The sequence below is a fragment of the Oncorhynchus keta genome, chromosome 37 (genome assembly GCF_023373465.1).
Source record: "Oncorhynchus keta strain PuntledgeMale-10-30-2019 chromosome 37, Oket_V2, whole genome shotgun sequence".
Lineage (NCBI taxonomy): Eukaryota > Metazoa > Chordata > Actinopteri > Salmoniformes > Salmonidae > Oncorhynchus > Oncorhynchus keta.
This window is the reverse complement of record NC_068457.1, coordinates 1180097-1199136: the sequence shown is the minus strand read 5'-3', so window position 1 is coordinate 1199136 and position 19040 is coordinate 1180097. Positions and strand designations below refer to the sequence as shown.

The 19040-nt window shown below is 40.3% G+C and overlaps 1 protein-coding gene across 1 annotated transcript in view; it reads left to right on the top strand.

Moving 5' to 3' along the window:
• Positions 1–19040, top strand: part of LOC118370045 (fer-1-like protein 4) — a 101239-nt gene that overhangs the window by 77739 nt on the left and 4460 nt on the right. The window contains 15 exon segments of the mRNA XM_035754803.2: positions 2424–2543; positions 2884–2923; positions 3946–4040; positions 4255–4386; positions 4581–4697; positions 4916–5043; positions 5371–5541; positions 5679–5833; positions 6461–6642; positions 9096–9181; positions 9299–9397; positions 9640–9881; positions 13450–13487; positions 13489–13746; positions 14657–14757. Coding sequence (XP_035610696.2) covers positions 2424–2543; positions 2884–2923; positions 3946–4040; positions 4255–4386; positions 4581–4697; positions 4916–5043; positions 5371–5541; positions 5679–5833; positions 6461–6642; positions 9096–9181; positions 9299–9397; positions 9640–9881; positions 13450–13487; positions 13489–13746; positions 14657–14757 — 1964 coding nt within the window.

Here is a 19040-nt window from a genome sequence, read left to right as displayed (position 1 = left end):
GCTGAGACTCATGAACACTAAAAAGTTTTCAGTGGTGGCAAAAATACCCAATTGTCATACTTGAGTAAAAGTATAGATTCCTTTAGTCGAAAATTACTTAAGTGAAAGTCCTCCAGTAAAACACTACTTGAATAAAAGTCTAAAGGTATTTGATTTTAAATATACTTAAGTATCAAAAGTCTAAATCATTTCGCATCCCTTATATTAAGCAAACAAGACGGCACGATTTGCTTTATAAATGTTATATATATATATATATATATATATATATATATATATATATATATAAAAAATATAATTTGTGTTTTTACCCCTTTTTCTCCCCAATTTCATGGTATTCATGGTAGTTGTTACAGTCTTGTCCCATCGCTGCAACTCAACTTTCGACTGAAAGGTCGAAAGCGAAGGTCGAAAGCCGTGCGTCCTCCGAAACACAACCCAGCCAAGCCAAGCCGCACTACTTCTTGACACAATGCTCGCTTAACCCGGAAGGCAGCCGCACCAACGTGTCGAAGGAAACACCGTTAACCCACCACAAGTGTCGCTAGTGCGAGTTGGGACAAGAACATCCCTACCGGTCAAACCCTCCCCTAACTCGGACGACGCTGGGCTAATTGTGCACCGCCCCATGGGTCTCCTGGTCGCGGCCAGCTGTGACAGAGCCTGGACTCAAACCAGGATCTCTAGTGTTTTTGCTAAGTTTTACTAAAGTAAAAATACTTTCAAGTACTGCTTAAGTTTTTTTGGGGGTGTATTTGTACTTAACTTTACTATTAATATTTTTGACAACTTTTACTTTAACTTCACTACATTGTACTTTTTATTCCATACATTTTCCATGGCACCCAAAAGTACTAGTTACATTTTGAATGCTTAGCAGGACAGGAAAATGGTCTAATTCACACACTAATCAATAGAACATCCCTGGACATCCCTACTGCCTCTGATCTGGTGGCCTCACTAACACATGCTTTGTTTGTAAATTATGTCTGTGTTGGAGCGTGCCCTTGGCTATCTGTAAATAAATACAAACGTTCTGCTTTGCTTATTATAAGGAATTTGAAATGATTTATACTTTTACTTTTGATATGTAAGTACATTTTAGCAATTACATTTACTTTTGATACTGAAGTATATTTAAAACCAAATACTTCTAGACATTTACTCAAATGGCATTTTACTGGGTGACTTTCAAGCACTTATTTAAATGGGTGACTTTCTAGTATTTAGTGAGTCTGCCAGATCAGAGGCAGTAGGGGTGTTCTTGTAATTAATAAGTGCATGAATTGAACAACTTTCCTGTCCGCCTAAGCATGGGGCGGCAGGGTAGCCTAGTGGTTAGAGCATTGGACTAGTAACCGAAAGGTTGCAAGTTCAAATCCCGGAGCTGACAAGGTACAAAATCTGTCATTCTGCCCTTGAACAGGCAGTTAACCCACTGTTCCAAGGCCATCATTGAAAATAAGAATTTGTTCTTAACTGACTTGCCTAGTAAAATAAAAAATATATTTTTTAAATTCAAAATGTAATGAGTACTTTTGGATGTCAGGGAAAACGTATGGAGTAAAAATTACATTATTTTCTTTAGGAATGTAGTGGAGTAAAAGTAAAAGTTGTCAAAAATATATAGTACAGCTACCCCCAAAAAACTACTTAAATAGTACTTTAAAGTATTTTTACTTAAGTACTTCACCACTGCCGGTGGTTGGGGACTCGGCAGAGGCGAGTACCCCACAGCCAGAAGTTCCTGTTTTCAGGGGAAATGGAAAGAGAGCTTGTTATGAGACTTCTGCTTTTGAAGAGTAACAAGGCGACACTCAATCTTAGCTCCTCTTCCACATTTACTGGATTGGCTGATCAGTGCAGCAGAGAACCTCCAATAAAAATTTTTTTCCCTTCTTGTCAAGACCATCATGTAGGCGATCTAGTTTCAAGTGTTTCTTTAACACCTGCTACGTTAGGTTAGAGGTTCTTCGACAGTACACAACTAAAATTAAAGCACCCCCTATTTGACCTTTAACCTTTTTTGATGATCATAGGAAATCCCAGGACAGAGCGTCTTTAAGTTCTCCTAGTTGCTGTCACAAACTCCACCATTGTCTTTGACTAGTTGGATATTTATATTTATATTTACATAAGGCATTCTTATAAATGTATATTTGTTTATTAGGTTTTTGCTGACATCATTGGTGAAATGTAAGCAATGCAATGAATGAAAGAAGTGAATTTCACTGTGGGATTTCCTGGGACTGATACGGTTAAATGTTCCTACTATTGCCTGTTTTGAATAATACAAAGCAGCAATATTGTAGTATTGTATATTTCCTCTGTACATATTTTACTGGAAAGGCATGGGGTCTTATAGTGCAGTATGAGATTTGTGACAGAATAAATCCATTTCAAATCAACTTTCTCATCCTCAGTCTCCACTGAACAAACTCAAGAAGAACAAAGTGGAGGAGCTTGAAGAGGAGACCCCAGAGAAAGAGGAGCTGGATTGGTGGTCCAAGTACTATGCGTCACTGGAAGAGCTTAGAAACCAGGTATATAGTGAGTGTAACTAAGCAATGTTTTTATACCAAGGGTGGGCTTGGTGTGCTGAAATGTAATCCAACAAAAAAAAGACATGGTTCATAATTACATCAGATGTTTCTGGAAGTCTCTGGTGGGCCAAACCAACATTTGTTGTTGAGGGCCAGGTTTGTTGCAACTGTATACAGCATCAGCATACAATCAAATCACTATTTTAATTTGTTTTGCAATACATGTTTCATTCATAGGAAATGTCAATATTTGTTTTTTCTACAGTACTGTTTATCTGTGTATCTACAGTCATGTTTATCTGTTTTGATGATAGTGAGACATATTTTTTATTATTTCCAGACTAAAAACGAGGAGGACATGGATGAACAACAGGAAACAGGTACTCCACACAGCTGAGAGTTGTTGTCTGTCTAATACAGATGTATACGGCCCGGTCTTAGTTAGATGCATAGGGGAATGAAATCGTCACAGACTATTTGATTTTATTCTTACCACTTATGCTCAGAATTGCAAGTCTATATTGTGTGAACTCCTCCTTACAATTGCTCAATTCAACTGGGGTGAGTTTCCCAAAAACTCATAGCTACAATGGAAAATGCAACCATTTTAAAATCAATATTTTACTGTCAATCTTAATGAAGTCTTAAGTACTTTGCTGCTCTATTCTATGTATACTTTACTTTCCTACTTGTGCCCTGTTCTTCATACATTTTTGGGGATTCTAATCTTTTATACAAGAGTTTAATATAATGACATTCCCAGCTTCCATTAATACAATGTTTTCAGAGTAAAAACTCTACGGACACTATGAAAGCTCAACCAAGTTTATTCTTCCAAAAGGATCAAATAGCTGCATTAGACAAACATTTTCACACAAGCACTGATATTTAACTATTTCTCCGAGGCTGAGTCTCCTCCTACCCATCTGAACAAACATTATCTTTACTGCTAGGCAGGAAACTAAGTAATAGGCCCTAAACTTTTCTTTCTCCCTTAATAACGTGACCTGACCTCGACCCCCTTCATCACTAATCCATGGCTCTCTGCCCTTATCAATGCCTGCCACGTGATTGCTTCCCTGCACTCAGCACATTCCAAGTTCAATTGCACACACTTATATACCTTCCTCCTACAGAGGCAGGTATATAACCCTAAGCACTCAATATTTCAATAAGATCGCTGATATAATGTAAACGTTATACATTACCCTCTCTCTCTCAGTGACATGAATAAGTATGTTTCATATTCTCAGAACCCAACAGCAGTAATGCATCAGCCTCGTGTGCCAAGTGATCCTTTCCCCACCTCAGTGTGGAAATCTGCACACGCTGTATCTCATTGAAGGCTTCAATGCACAGAGCACTTGTAATCTCTGAGTTAAAGGTCATGTTTATTCATCAGATGTTGGAACATTAGAGGCAGAGGAGGAGGATGCTGTGATAGTGGAGATGGAGCCACCGCCCAAACCGAAACGGAAAAAGATAGCAACTCTCCAGGTGAGAATTTTCTCTGTGAGAATTTGATGAAGCCTGTACGGCACTATGGCAGGTGTGGATGGGGGTCTAGATTCAAATCCGGTCCACGCCTTCTCGCACACCATACCTCCTCCTTACTTTCTTCTATCTCCTCAATTGTGTCTGTCCAATATACTTGAAAATGTGAGCAAAAAAATACTGTAAGGCTACATTAATAACCTGGGTGTTTTCTCAGCTCTATAAATCAGAACTGGAGAATGAGTTTAGCGAATTCATGGATTGGCTGCACACATTCCCCATCTACAAAGGCAAAGCCAATGAAGAAGAGGATGAGGATGAAGAGGAGAGAAGCATGGGGAAATACAAGGTGAGCGAGATAAGAACACATTGTTACTCTAGATCTAAGAGAAATGTGTCTCCCTCAAAAAATCTAATCAGAGCGATTTTTACTGTCATAAGTGTCTTAGAGAGTCACACTATTGTGTCAAACCACTCTTCAGTACTGATACTGTGTGGTTGGTTGAGACAGTGTTAGTAAAAAAAGTGTTTTTGTTACCACAGGGTTCTTTTTTGATTTATCCCATCTCACCTGAGGACGAACATGCAGAGTGCCAGATTACCAAAGGAATTCCCCAAAATACACCCATTAAAGTACTAGTGCGGGTGTATGTTGTGAAGGTAGGCTTATAAGCTAGCATGTTTTTGTTGCTTATGTTTTCAAGACATGTGAACTGAATTCCAAAAACCTCAGCACAACTCCATTGCTATGCAATTTCAAAGTAATTAATAAATTACTTTAATATGTTAATACAATGTTATTACTCAAGTAATAGCAACCTTACTACATAAGAGCAAATTAAGGAACAATGTTATCAATCTCCCCCATGAATTTCCAGGCCACCAACCTGGCCCCTACTGACCCTAATGGGAAGGCAGATCCCTATGTGGTGGTGAAAGTTGGTGGACAGAGCATGGACAACAAGGACAGCTATATTCCCAAACAGCTCAACCCAGTGTTTGGCGAGTGAGTGGCAACAGGAAGAATTATAAACATTCAACTACCGAATATGATTATGCAGAGTTAAACATTAAACCAAAAACTCTTGCTTGTCGAACTGCCGACATGAATGATGTCATTGTGTTTTTTTTAAGGTGGAACCATTTGCAAGGAGTATTGCAGAAACGATCACTATTTAACAAACACATTAAAGGCCCAGCGCAGTCAAATTCAGATTCATATCCTCTTTGTACAATACCTGAAAAATCTGTGAAGGTGTGACAATATGATTAGCGTTATTTTATGACCGTTTCTGCATGTATGGTGTGTTTACATGTTGCACTTCTCCTGTAGAGTGTTTGAGCTGACCGTGTCCTTCCCACTGGAGACGGAAATTACTCTGATGGTGTTTGACCACAACTTGGTGGGCTCTGATGACCTCATCGGAGAAACGCGAATCGACCTGGAGAACCGTTTCTACAGCCACCACCACGCAGGCTGTGGCATCGCCCTCTACTATGACAAGTGTGTCTGATATTCCTGTCCATACAGGACCTTACATCTCAATAATGTGCACAAGATATTACGGTGCATCAGATTGGCATAACCTCATCACTGGTCTTTGCAGCGTCATTTAAGGCAGCTGTTTTCTGTGATTGCAGAGACGGATACAATAAGTGGAGAGATGCCAAGAAACCATCTGCCATTCTGGCAGAGCTCTGCAGGAATAATGCGATTCCCTCTCCGGAATACCGTGAATTTGAAATCAAAGTTCTAAACAAGATCTTCAAAGTGCCCGATGAAGCGTTTCCTGAAGGTATGTTTCCTTTATCATGTGGGTCGTTCTGTACGAAACTGAAGAAAAGAAAAGACTGTGTCCAGGATTCAATCAGATCAGCTGTAACCCGGGTTAGCCGACAAACGCATAGCTTTTCATTGCTTTTGTTTCGGCAGTGTCGGAAGTGTAATTGCGTTGGAACTGTCAAATCGGTGAGCAGTTGCTCTTGTGGTCGTTGTCACGAAACCGCAGTCGTCCTTATATCCCACCAGCGTTAGAAGTTTAGAACGAGAAAGTGTAGGCTATATAGTGACAATGATTCTCAAATTGAAAATCATTTGACAAGATAATAAGGATTACATCACACATTCCAGTTTTCAAACTTAAATGTTGTAGAGTCTAGATCCAAATATCAAATATACAGCATATACCAAATATCCTTGCTCCAGAGGACATTTTCATGTATTACATTTCAGATTGATCCAAAAAGTAATTACCTTTTTTTGTTGTTGTTGTTTTGTGTGGAAAAACCCATAACTGATTTACACAGATAGCAATCATGTGCCAATTGACAATATCTGCAGCTGCATTATAAGCATGTTAATGACTCCATCCATAACATGAACAAGTGGCACTATCGCAATCATGTTTCCTTTGTGTCCTCAGAGTTGCTGAAGAAGAACAAGAAGACAGAAGAGGATCTGCATGAGTTGGATGAGCACAAGGCCCTGAGTGTATTGCACCGGTGGGGGGAGATGAGAGAGTTTTGTGAGGGAGCTTGTCCCCTTGTACCAGAGCACGTGGAGGTACGCTCCCTCCTCAACCCTGAGAAACCAGGACTGCCTCAGGTGAGGGCACATTTCTTTCAACAAATGCAGTTCAGAGTGCTTAACAACAAATAAAATAAAAGGTGAGAAATATAACAAAAGCTTTACGTTTCTAGACAAATATCAAATTAAGATAGGCAAGATTACAATAGTATAGCAATAGTAAAATAACAGTGAATATGAGAGACTAATGCAGCAGTAAATGAAATCAATAAAGTAAATAATATGGCTAAGACAACTAAGAACACCCTTGGTAAAAGCACAGCTAAAGAGAAGCTTTTATTTGTTCTTCATTTAATTTTTTTTTTACAGTTTCTGAAGCCATCAAAATCCTCATTAGTCCAGGGGCCAGTGGAAAAATGTGTCCACTTTGGGGGATAACCAATATGTGAAATTTGTCCGGCTGGTCCATGGACTATCTGGCAGGCTGTTCCAAAGGCTAGGACCATAGTGGCTAAAGGCAGCCTCACCAAAAGTTTTTTTTTCTGGCTTTGGAACAAAAGCAAAAAACAGTGTCAGGGGATCTGAGGGACCGACGAAGCACGTACAGGCATTTGCTGTTTGTTTTGGTTTTGTTTGAGATTATTTTGTGCCCAATAGAAAGGAATGGTAAATTATGCATTGTGTCATTTTGGATTCACTTTTATTCAAAATAGGAATATGTTTCTAAACACTTATACAATTATGTGGATGCTACCACGATTACGGATAATCCTGAATGAATCATGAACAATGATGAGTGAGAAAGTTACAGATGCTCAAATATCACCCCCCCCCCAAAAAAAATGCTAACCTCCCCTGTTATTGTAATGGTGAGATGTTAACATGTCTTGGGGGTATGATATTTGTGCGTCTAACTTTCTCAGCTGACAGTATGCACTTTAACATCATAGTCTTTGTATCATTTCAAATTTAAAGTGCTGGAGTACAGAGCTAAAACAAACAAAAAATGTGTCACTGTCCCAATACTTTTGGAGCTCACTGTATCTTAAGCCTTGTTCACACTGGCAGTTTGAAGTAACTCAAATCCTATTTCTGAGTGAGAGCACCACCATCAATCAGCCTACACCACTGCACACACACACCCAGGTACCATGTCAGCAAATTACTACAGTCTGAACACACACAAATCCAATTTGGTCACTTGTAACTAAAGCATATCAGACATGTATTCAAATACATAATCTTGAAACAAAGTGCTGGTGTGCTTTCCTCCCACAAAAACAAAGTGAATATTGCAATGCAAATAAGCCTTGTCTGGGAATTTTGTGACAGAAATAAACTACTTTTAAGAACTTTGCATATGGCTGCCTTGCTTGGTCTCCTTACCTCTGCTCCTTGGTAAGCCACATGTCACATGAACAGATCCAGGAGGCGGTATACAAAGTGCTCAAAAGTTGTTTATTTTGTATTTTTGAGAAATGACACCCCAGCGCTTGGACAGAAAAGTTTGTCAGCACTCTAGCAACGTTTTATTTATTTAACCAGAAAAAAACCCTTGAGGGTGTACTTAACACAATACAATACATGGTCTTAATTGTCAACAACGTTTTCTTCAATCAGAGCTTTAAACTCAGCAAGTGACACCCTCTCTTCCAGTTTTAAAGTACTTTGCAGGTCGTTCCAAGACCAAGGAGCAATAAAGGAACATTTTATTTTTCCCATATTTAGTCCTGGCTTTCGGAACAGTGAAAGATAGTAGTGTCTGAGACAGAGACTATACGTTTGTGATGACCTTATTAATAAGGAGCATAGATAAGTAGGCAGTAGTCCTTCTTGTGGGAAGGGAGGGCCACTTCACCATGTCGGATAGATCACAGTGATGGGTGTGTGGTCTTGCATTTGTTAGAAATCTAAGCGTCCCGTGATACACAGTGTCCAGTATCGTATGAGTGAATTCAGTCCCAAAACAAAATTCCTCTTATGGGGCATCACACTCGGTGCTTCATGTTGCCTGGGAGACTAACCTTTTACTGCAGTGGGCTAAATCAGGGTCAAAGTGTTTCTTGGTAGTCTTAAACATGTATATTTTGAAACAAAAGTATACACCTCACACGCATGGTAATGGGATAAAAATAGAAGACAACTGCACCATGTCAGATATAGAGTTGAAATATATAGAATTTTTTGTTTGCATCCCAATATTATACTTTATCACAGAAGACTGAAATATAACAAACCCATTTGACATAGAAACACTAGATTTTTGGCGTTTACATTCATACAAATATGAAAGGATGAAAAAGATGAATACAATTACACCCATGAGGCCAAGGGCCAGTAGGCTGCAGGAAACGGCTACAAAGCTGCACATGACGGCCTGGACCAGAGGTAGTGGATGTCCTGATTTGTGTTTAATGTAACCACAAGTTTTAGACATGGCGACATTGGTGTTCCAGTGATTACCCCTGAACACTGGTTCAGGTTTCTTTCACAAGTCCTTGTCCTGACTGCTCTGTGCCCGGTGCTTTCAGGGCTACGCTCACATGTGGATCGATATGTTTCCTATGGACGTACCAGCACCTCCACCTATCGATATCAAACCACGGCTGCCTGTAAGGTAATCCAGACTAGTGTTCAAAGTTAGTGTCTGTGAGACACCATGTCATACTACTACATACTAGGATCCACAACCTAAAGATGACTCAGCAACACCCACTTTTCTCTCTCACTAAAGCTATGAGTTGCGCGTGATCATATGGAATACTGATGACGTCGTCCTGGATGATGTCAACCCCTTCACTGGAAATAAATCCAGTGATATATACATGAAAGGGTTGGTAAAAACTACACACACACAACACACAACCTAGAAAACCAAATGGATGAATTATTTTGTAAATCATTTCGGTGATGAAATGCCAGATGTAACAATGGGGACATTTGAGTTGTTCTTACCAGATGTGCCTCTCAAGATGTAAAGTAACTGGATTTGGATTTTATGGATAATATATAAAGATTATTTGTAGAAAGATGTTGTGTGAATTGACGGTGAATTGTTTGTCACTCTGAATACAGCTGGATTAAAGGCTTAGATGGGAACAAACAGGAGACTGATGTCCACTTCAACTCCTTGACTGGGGAGGGGAACTTCAACTGGCGTTTTGTCTTCCGGTTTGACTACCTCCCCACAGAGAAAGAGGTCACCTATACAAAAAAGGAGTCTATCTTCTCTCTGGAGGAATCTGAGTTCCGCCAGCCTGCCGTTCTTGTGCTTCAGGTCTGGGACTATGACCTCATCGCCGCAAACGACTTCCTGGGTGAGAGGTCATGATGAGTTTGTATCTTTGTGGTTCTGTTGTCCTGTGTGAGCATGGAGCTTGCTATGCCAAATGTCGTAGGTTCGATTACGCTGGAGCCACCCATACGTATAATTTATGCAGACATGACTGTAAGTCGCTTTGGGTAAAAGTGCCTGCTAAATTACATTTACATTTACGTTTTCCTTTCTCAGTTCAGACGCTCTTATCCAGAGCGACTTACAAATTGGTGCATTCACCTTATGACATCCAGTGGAACAGCCACTTTACAATAGTGCATCTAAATCTTTAAGGGGGGTGAGAAGGATTACTTTATCCTATCCTAGGTATTCCTTAAAGAGGTGGGGTTTCAGGTGTCTCAGGAAGGTGGTGATTGACTCCGCTGTCCTGGCGATTCGTGAGGGAGTTTGTTCCACCATTGGGGAGCCAGAGCAGCGAACAGTTTTGACTGGGCTGAGCGGGAACTGTACTTCCTCAGTGGTAGGGAGGCACTAACGAGCAGGCCAGAGGTGGATGAACGCAGTGCCCTTGTTTGGGTGTAGGGCCTGATCAGAGCCTGGAGGTACTGAGGTGCCGATTCCCCTCACAGCTCCGTAGGCAAGCACCATGGTCTTGTAGAAAATAAGTATTCAATTATTTTGATTTTTAGTTTTCCTCTTCTCAGTTCATGTTGGCTACGAAAACAATACCAGAACGACTGATGAACGTACCAATTACTGGTAAACATGAACTATAAATTAGCACTTCATTTTTGTATATATTTCTTTTTAACCTTTATTTCAACAGGGAGTTGAGACCAAGGTCTTTTTCACAAGGGATCCCTGCATTTTACAATGTTACAGCTTTTACAAAATACAGGAAAAATGCAAAAGTATAGATGGATTCAAGAAAAACAATCACATTTCTCAATACAGAGGTCCTCTATATTTTTATTTGCCCGAGAGACACCAACGTATCCAGTTTAAATGATTCACTGGCCCAGGCACTAACATATCCAGTTTAAATGATTCACTGGCCCAGGCACTAACGTATCCAGTTTAAATGATTCACTGGCCCAGGCACTAACATATCCAGTTTAAATGATTCACTGGCCCAGGCACTAACATATCCAGTTTAAATGATTCACTGGCCCAGGCACTAACATATCCAGTTTAAATGATTCACTGGCCCAGGCACTAACATATCCAGTTTAAATGATTCACTGGCCCAGGCACTAACGTATCCAGTTTAAATGATTCACTGGCCCAGGCACTAACGTATCCAGTTTAAATGATTCACTGGCCCAGGCACTAACGTATCCAGTTTAAATGATTCACTGGCCCAGGCACTAACGTATCCAGTTTAAATGATTCACTGGCCCAGGCACTAACGTATCCAGTTTAAATGATTCACTGGCCCAGGTCTTTTAATGATGACTTAATCAAGTATTATCTGCTTGTAATGAAGAAGAACAAAAGCAAATATGAAGAGTTTAATGATGCTGATGACAAAAACAATCCACAATCCTTTAACTAGGGTATGTTTTTCATAATACATAATGGTTTGTTTCTAGATTGTTTAGTAGAATTCAACACAGTATATCTCTACAAGTAAATATATATTAATAGAGAAATTAAGGCAAAGGCTGCTAAGGTTTTGATCTTCATCGTGAGTGTTGGCATGACAAACATTGGTCTTCCTTCATACTGTCCAAGCAGAAATTCCCTTGAAGTGACAGCTTCCTGACATCTTAACCATCTTCTTACCTCAGAAGGAGACCAAGAACGATTTATCTCAGCAATGTATTTAATTACAATAGTTTGTCACGTTAGCATAATGTGACCCGTTGAATGTTGTAGCCGCTACATCACCTTTTTGGAGAGGTGATCGGTCCTCCGATAATTACATAAAGATCTAAAACACTATAAAGCACACAGGTTCTTTATCAACAGGGGTGGAACGTGGAAATAACAAGCACACAACAAGATTGCAATATAAGTAATTTTATTTTCAGCAGCAGCAATTAATAGTTTTAGCATCAGCTTTGTATTCAATAGATTCATAGTTTCCCACATCAATTATCAACATCGGAGTGCTCAGAATATAAGCATAAATAACCAAATCTTCGGTGCTGTCATGCGCATAATTATTCTATCGCCATAGTTAACTTTATACATAGTAAGTAGATGAGGAAGTGCCCAAAGAGGAGTGAGCGGATCCTGGCTGAAGGGCACAATCTTGCCAACCACATACTCGACATACGATTAGGCTACCAAGCTGCCACACTGGAATTTGGACTAAAGGCACAGTCACCGCTCTCGTCCTCCCGAGGCACATCAACCTTCACAGGTAAAGTGAAACTGCTGAGCACATGGAAACACTGGCATTTCACAAGGCAAGCCCCACTACCCAATAATAAGATGCAAATGGGCGCAATCAGTCTAGATGTGATGCCTGTCACGTATTCCCCCTGCAATTTCAAAATGTGTCCTCACATTTTGGACAATAATGAAAAGTAGCATGCAATAAAAATAAGAAAATATGCATGCAAAATATTAATAAATCAAATCTTCAATACACATTAGGAAATGTTAAACGTGTGACACACAATAGTGTGTTGGGAAATCTGTCATGAATGTATTGTAATGCTTTTAAAATGGTATAACTGTCTTAATTTTGCTAGACCCCTGGAAGAGTAGCTGCTGCCTTGGCAGCATATAGGAAAAGCACTCCACAAGATCCAGGATTTGCACAGCCAAGCCAGTCAGGGTTACCCCGGGACAGTCAGCTCAACCTGCCGACTACGCCAAATATAACAAGTTGCCGATACTACGCCACTTTTTTCTATACATGAGGTGACCTCAGGATTGAACTAACAAACACAGGTTCTTTTAATCTGAGGTGGCACATGGGAATAGCGATCAACAACAGTATTTTTTTTCCTGCTGAGTAACACAACACAGAACAATATTTTCATCTTCAGCTCCAGGTACATATGCCTATACCAGGACAAATATTAAAACATAGCATATAGAACAACAATTAAATCACCAGTCAGTATATGTAACTCAGATCAATATGTTGTGCAGCACTCACATTCACAGGAGGGTGTGCCCAGTGAGAAGGTGAGCAGGTCAATGGCATATGGGCACTTACACCATATGTATAGGCTAGTTCTCTGTTTGGACTATGCAACATTGAGTACGTTCACATACACACAATATTAAGATCATTGTGAATAGTCAGATTAATATAATAGTTCAATTTAAAGGTTTATAAGCTTTGCAAGAAAAACACATTTTCTAATAATCCTGTTTACATGGACACATCTGAAATCAGGCTACCTGATGGGACTTTGATAAATGCAGAAAATCGCCAGTCAAAAAGGCCCTCCCGAGTGGCGCAATGGTCTAAGGCACGCTTGAGGCGTCACCATAGACACAGGTTCGATCCCAGGCTGCGTTACAGCTGGCTGTTATTGCTGTGATGTCGACTCCTTTCGGGGTGTGTAGATATTAAAATGGCAGGAAAACTATTGCTTAGTTTGATACTCTTCAGCTGCTAAAGGTTGCTCTCGCCTCTCTCCTAGGCTCCATTGAGCTGCGTCTGAACGACATGGTGCGGGGCAGCCAAGACCTCAGGGCAGTGCAGCATAAAGATGGCAGAGGATAAGGCCAGTCCCCGCTTCTCTATCTTCCTTAACAAAAGGATGAAAGGATGGTGGCCCCTCATCAAGCTCAAGAGTCAGGAGGACATTGAGAGGGAGGAGAAGGAGGCTGAAGAGGCAAAGAAGAACAAGAAGAAAAAGAAAAATAGCAAGCACAGAAACATGAAGCTGGAGGACCTTCAGTTTGTAGACAGCAGTGGGAGCACGTATCTCCTCATGGTAATGTATTTATTATGAGATTATAATTGACCTGGAGGGTTGGGCAGAATTAAGTCTTGGTGTGGGTCACACATTAATAACTGAGGTTATGGGGAGAATCCTAGTTAGCCCAAACTCCATGCAAGTTTGGTGTTTTATACATTACCTTCCTCTTAATTGTCGTCCACTTAATTGTGCCATTGTTGAACTTTCCAGACACTTTTAAAGTGCATGGCAGTTATCCTTAAGAGTCTATCGACACCCGTGCGCCATTCTAAGAAACATAATTTTAAAAATCCATCAGTTTATTCAGCATGACTATCTTGGCAAAGGAGAAATGCTCACTAACAGGGATGTAAACAAATTTGTTTGAGAGAAATACGTTTTTTGTGTGTATGGAACATTTCTGGGATCTTTTATTTCAGCTCATGAAACATGGGACCAACACTTTCCATGTTGCATTTATATTTTTGTTCAGTGTAGTAAAGGCCAAATTAAAAATAAATAAATATATTTTTATACTTGAAATTTTATACTAAAATTCCAAATCAAATAGCTGAATGTTAATGACTTCCAGCACCTTGAGCCTCTAATGACTATAGTGGAATCAGATTAGAGTGAGGGTATGGTTTAGTCTCGAATTGGTGGTAGTGATAAGTGTAGGACTTAAATATAATCTTTCTGTATGTGTGTTGTGATTAGGGCCCTGTGTTTTGCACAATCATCTGACATAGTAAGACTGTATCCTGTATTTTAAGCCTTATCCAAAAGTTTGAACGACACAAAAAATGAAACCAATTGTCTGAGGATGGTGCTGGACCATCAGACGTAAAATGAAAAGTGGAAAAAACATTAAATCCAGGCATGTCACATGATTGTGCAAGACACAGGGCCCTATTTGATAACTCGTTGTATTTTCTTTTTTGTTTAGGGAAAAGTGGAGGCAGAGTTCCAGTTGGTGACACTCGAGGAGGCAGAGCTGACTCCTGTGGGAAAAGCCCGCAAGGAACCTGAGCCACTTGATAAACCAGAGTACGTGACTAAAATTATGTTATTCAATCAAAATAATTGCGCAAGAAGTTCTCATGGTCATAAACATTTTTATGCTTTCCTTTTTTAGAATGTGTGAGTGCTGAGTGCGTGGGCAGACCTTTAAGCAATAAAGCCAGAGGGGATGTAGTATATTTAAGTAATAAGGCCTGAGGGGCTGTGGTATATAGCCAATATACCACGGCTAAGAACTGTTCTTAGGCACAACGTGTTCTTAAGAACGACGGCTAAGGCGCTTGGATACAGCCCACCAGCCATGGTATATTGGCCAAATACCACAAAACCCCAGAGTGCCTTATTGCTATTATAAACTAGTTACCAACTTAATTAGAGCAGTAAAAATATGTTTTGTCATACACATGGTATATGGTCTGATATACCATGGCAGTCAGCATTCAGGGCTCGAAAAAACCCAGTTTATAGCAATAACGTCAAGGGGTGTGGTATATTTAAGAAATAAGGCCTGAGGAGGTGTGGTATATTGCCAATATACCACGGCTAAGGGCTGTTCTTAGGAACGACACAAAGCGGCCATTATAAACCGGGTCATTCGAGCCATGAATGCTGATTGGCTTAAAGCCGTGGTATGTCAAAAATTTAGTTTTACTGCTCTAATTATGTTGTAACCAGTTAAAATAGCAATAAGGCTCCTCGGGGTTTGCGATATATGCCAATATACCACGGCTGAGTCATTGTAGCATCGCGTGTAAGAACAGTCCTTAGACATGGTATATTGGTCATATACCACAAACCCCTGAAGTGCCTTTTTGCTATTATAAACTGGTTACCAACCTAAATATAACTGTAAACAAGTAGTTTTGCGTAATACCCATGGTACATTCTCTGATGTACACATGGCTGGAATGCTGTTTCATCCAATCAGCATCCAGGACCCAAGCTACCTGGAAACAAACATTTACACCTTGTATTATCCCTATCCTAACAGGTGTGATAGGATGACATTCCGAACACCGGCCTCTTACTCCTGGTGTTAAAATGCGTGCACTCTGGCCGCATTGTGTCTGCATTGTTTTCGGATCTCACGTTGATGCAGATTTGTTTGTGGTCACAGTTCTTGAAAGTCAAATGAAATATAGAATATTTCATCAGGGTATTGTAGTGCTATTTCAATGTTTTTTCACGGGTCTGTTATTTTCCCATTTCCGTCTTCTAAGACAACCCTATGCTTGGCATGATTGTATGGCCACCGTGCAATTCCATGGTAATGTAATTTTTACACCCGGGTAACAGAATTGCATTAACGGAATTTCATCATGGGTCCCTGATCTGTAGTAAACAGAAATCCATAATTATGGATAGGAATGTCATAAATGGGTACACAAAGGCAGAAATCTGCAATATCCTCCTTGCATATTTGGGTATTATTCTACAAAATTGTTTATTTTAATGAGCTCCGCCACCAAACAAGACCACATTTGGTTGGTACAGACCGGACCAAACCTGAACCAATCATAGATGTCCATGTTTCACAAGTTTTGACATCAACATACAGCACAGTATAGTACAGCATAGAACAGTAAAGTACAGTATTGTTCAGTACAGTAGAGGTCAGTACAGTATAGTTCAGTACAGTACATTATAGTGTACTAAACTCTGGAGTGATCCACTGTGTACTATACTGAACTCCACTCTACAGGACTGTACCGTACTGAACTATACTCTACTTTTATTTACCATACTGCACTATACACTACTTTTCTTTACTGTACTCTACTGTGCTGTAATGTACCACCTCCCAACCTCCCTTTTTGTGAGTAATTTTGTTAGGCTACATTGTTTCTTCTTCAAAGTGCACTGATGACATTACATGTCATTTTCCAGTGCTATTTCATTTATTCATTTGAACTGTTTTCTAATTTCCAACATCCCTTTGACTGTCCTGATTAAAATACATTTCATTCAATGAAGCATTTTGGGCTATTTCGGAATGAACATGCGACCATCTTTGCCACGATATTGCAGTAATTATTTTCTTATGGTGTACTAAACTGCGGGCATATATTCTGCATAGGTTTATTGCCTATTGTGATGAGTGTGAATGTGCTCGTTGCGCGCAGTGCCAGCCCCAGCTGGTGGTGCGGAAATGTCTGTGGTCCTAACATAATAGGTGTGCGCCTTTTTAATGTAGGGTTACCATCAGTAATCTGGGGCTTCTCCTATACTTAGTCTGCAACATGTTGAAGTTGAAGTGCATTGCCTTTGTATTTCCCATTATAATAATCTTGCTGCTTTGGAAACATTTTAGTGAGGACTTTATTAGCCTACAAGCAAACCAATAGTGAAATTTGTAGCAAGATTAATATTATATGATCTTTGCATTTGATCATGCTGTGTAGGTCACGTAACTGTTACATGCAATATTTGCATGTTTTCTCTCCGGTTTTAACTGTGATAAACACAAATAGCCTAGTCTATGTGGTTGAATTTATTCCGCCACTGTTTAGGCCAACTGGAACAGTGTCTGTAAAAACCAGGTTACCTGTGATAAAAGTCAGTATTCGATGTCCATCCATGCCTGTGGATGTCAGGAAATGATGTGGAAACAAGCCAGTAGGGGCAACAGTAAGCACTGTTACCTTAAAGTAGGTTTTTGGTTTTGCTAGGGCATTGTGGACAGGGATGATGGATGCATTTGCCTCTGTTGCAAGTTCGAATCCAGCAAAATAAAGTTGTTTTTTAGATTTTTATTTTAAGTCTATCCCAAACCTAACTCTTACCTTAACAATTCGGGGTTAATGCCTAAACCTAAGCTTAAACACTACAAAATGTGACGTTTGCAACAACTTTGAAAGTTGACATTTGAGTAACATGGATTAACATCTAATTCTGTTGTGAGACTCTGAGGTAGGTCTCGAGATGATGTATGGCTTGTCGGCCTTACTGTATATATCACTGTGGTGTATGCATGCAATTGTAATGTATTATAGAGAAAACAATGCAATTATCACAACCGGTTGTATATTTTAATATTCATTGCAGTGTGTTGTTATAGGTAGGATAACTGTCTTGTCCCGAAAAACTTAGGCCTAATCAGTAGGGGAGTTTTATCGGGGTCTGGAAGCGCAGCCTGGAGACCTCACACAATGCACCTGTCATTTCGGGCGGTGGCCCGTTCCTGTAGGTTCATGCTCTACAACATCCGCAGAGTACGACCCTGCCTCACACAGGAAACGGCGCAGGTCCTAATCCAGGCACTTGTCATCTCCCGTCTGGATTACTGCAACTCGCTGTTGGCTGGGCTCCCTGCCTGTGCCATTAAACCCCTACAACTCATCCAGAGCGTCGCAGCCCGTCTGGTGTTCAACCTTCCCAAGTTCTCTCCGTCACCCCGCTCCTCCGCTCTCTCCACTGGCTTCCAGTTGAAGCTCGCATCCGCTACAAGACCATGGTGCTTGCCTACGGAGCTGTGAGGGGAACGGCACCTCAGTACCTCCAGGCTCTGATCAGGCCCTACACCCAAACAAGGGCACTGCGTTCATCCACCTCTGGCCTGCTCGCCTCCCTACCACTGAGGAAGTACAGTTCCCGCTCAGCCCAGTCAAAACTGTTCGCTGCTCTGGCCCCCAATGGTGGAACAAACTCCCTCACGACGCCAGGACAGCGGAGTCAATCACCACCTTCCGGAGACACCTGAAACCCCACCTCTTTAAGGAATACCTAGGATAGGATAAGTAATCCTTCTCACCCCCCTTTAAGATTTAGATGCACTATTGTAAAGTGACTGTTCCACTGGATGTCATAAGGTGAATGCACCAATTTGTAAGTCGCTCAGGATAAGAGCGTCTGCTAAATGACTTAAATGTAAAATGTAAATGTAATTTCATAATCTGATATATATTTTTATTGCGACAAGATCATCTGCAGTAGGCCTAGTCTATACTCTTTCAAAAATGCCTATATCAAAATATCAGAAATGACATTGCCAATAGCCTACCCGGATAATGCGAAGCAAATCTCTGCACACAGGGTCTTGTAAGTTTACACACGGACCAGAGACCCACACCTGATTCAAAAAGTAATAAAACATACAAGATTCTACTACTATTCACTGTAAACCTGGCTTAGCCCAATGAAACACAATTGTACAAACATGCAAATTCACTGCACACGGGCATAATAGCCATCAAAAAATACTCTGATCTTGTAGAATATTTACGCAAATTTTAGGGTTAGGAAAGTATGTATGAATCATTAAAAAAAACTGGTTTGGAGAGCCTTTACGCATTAAATGTATTGATGAATCA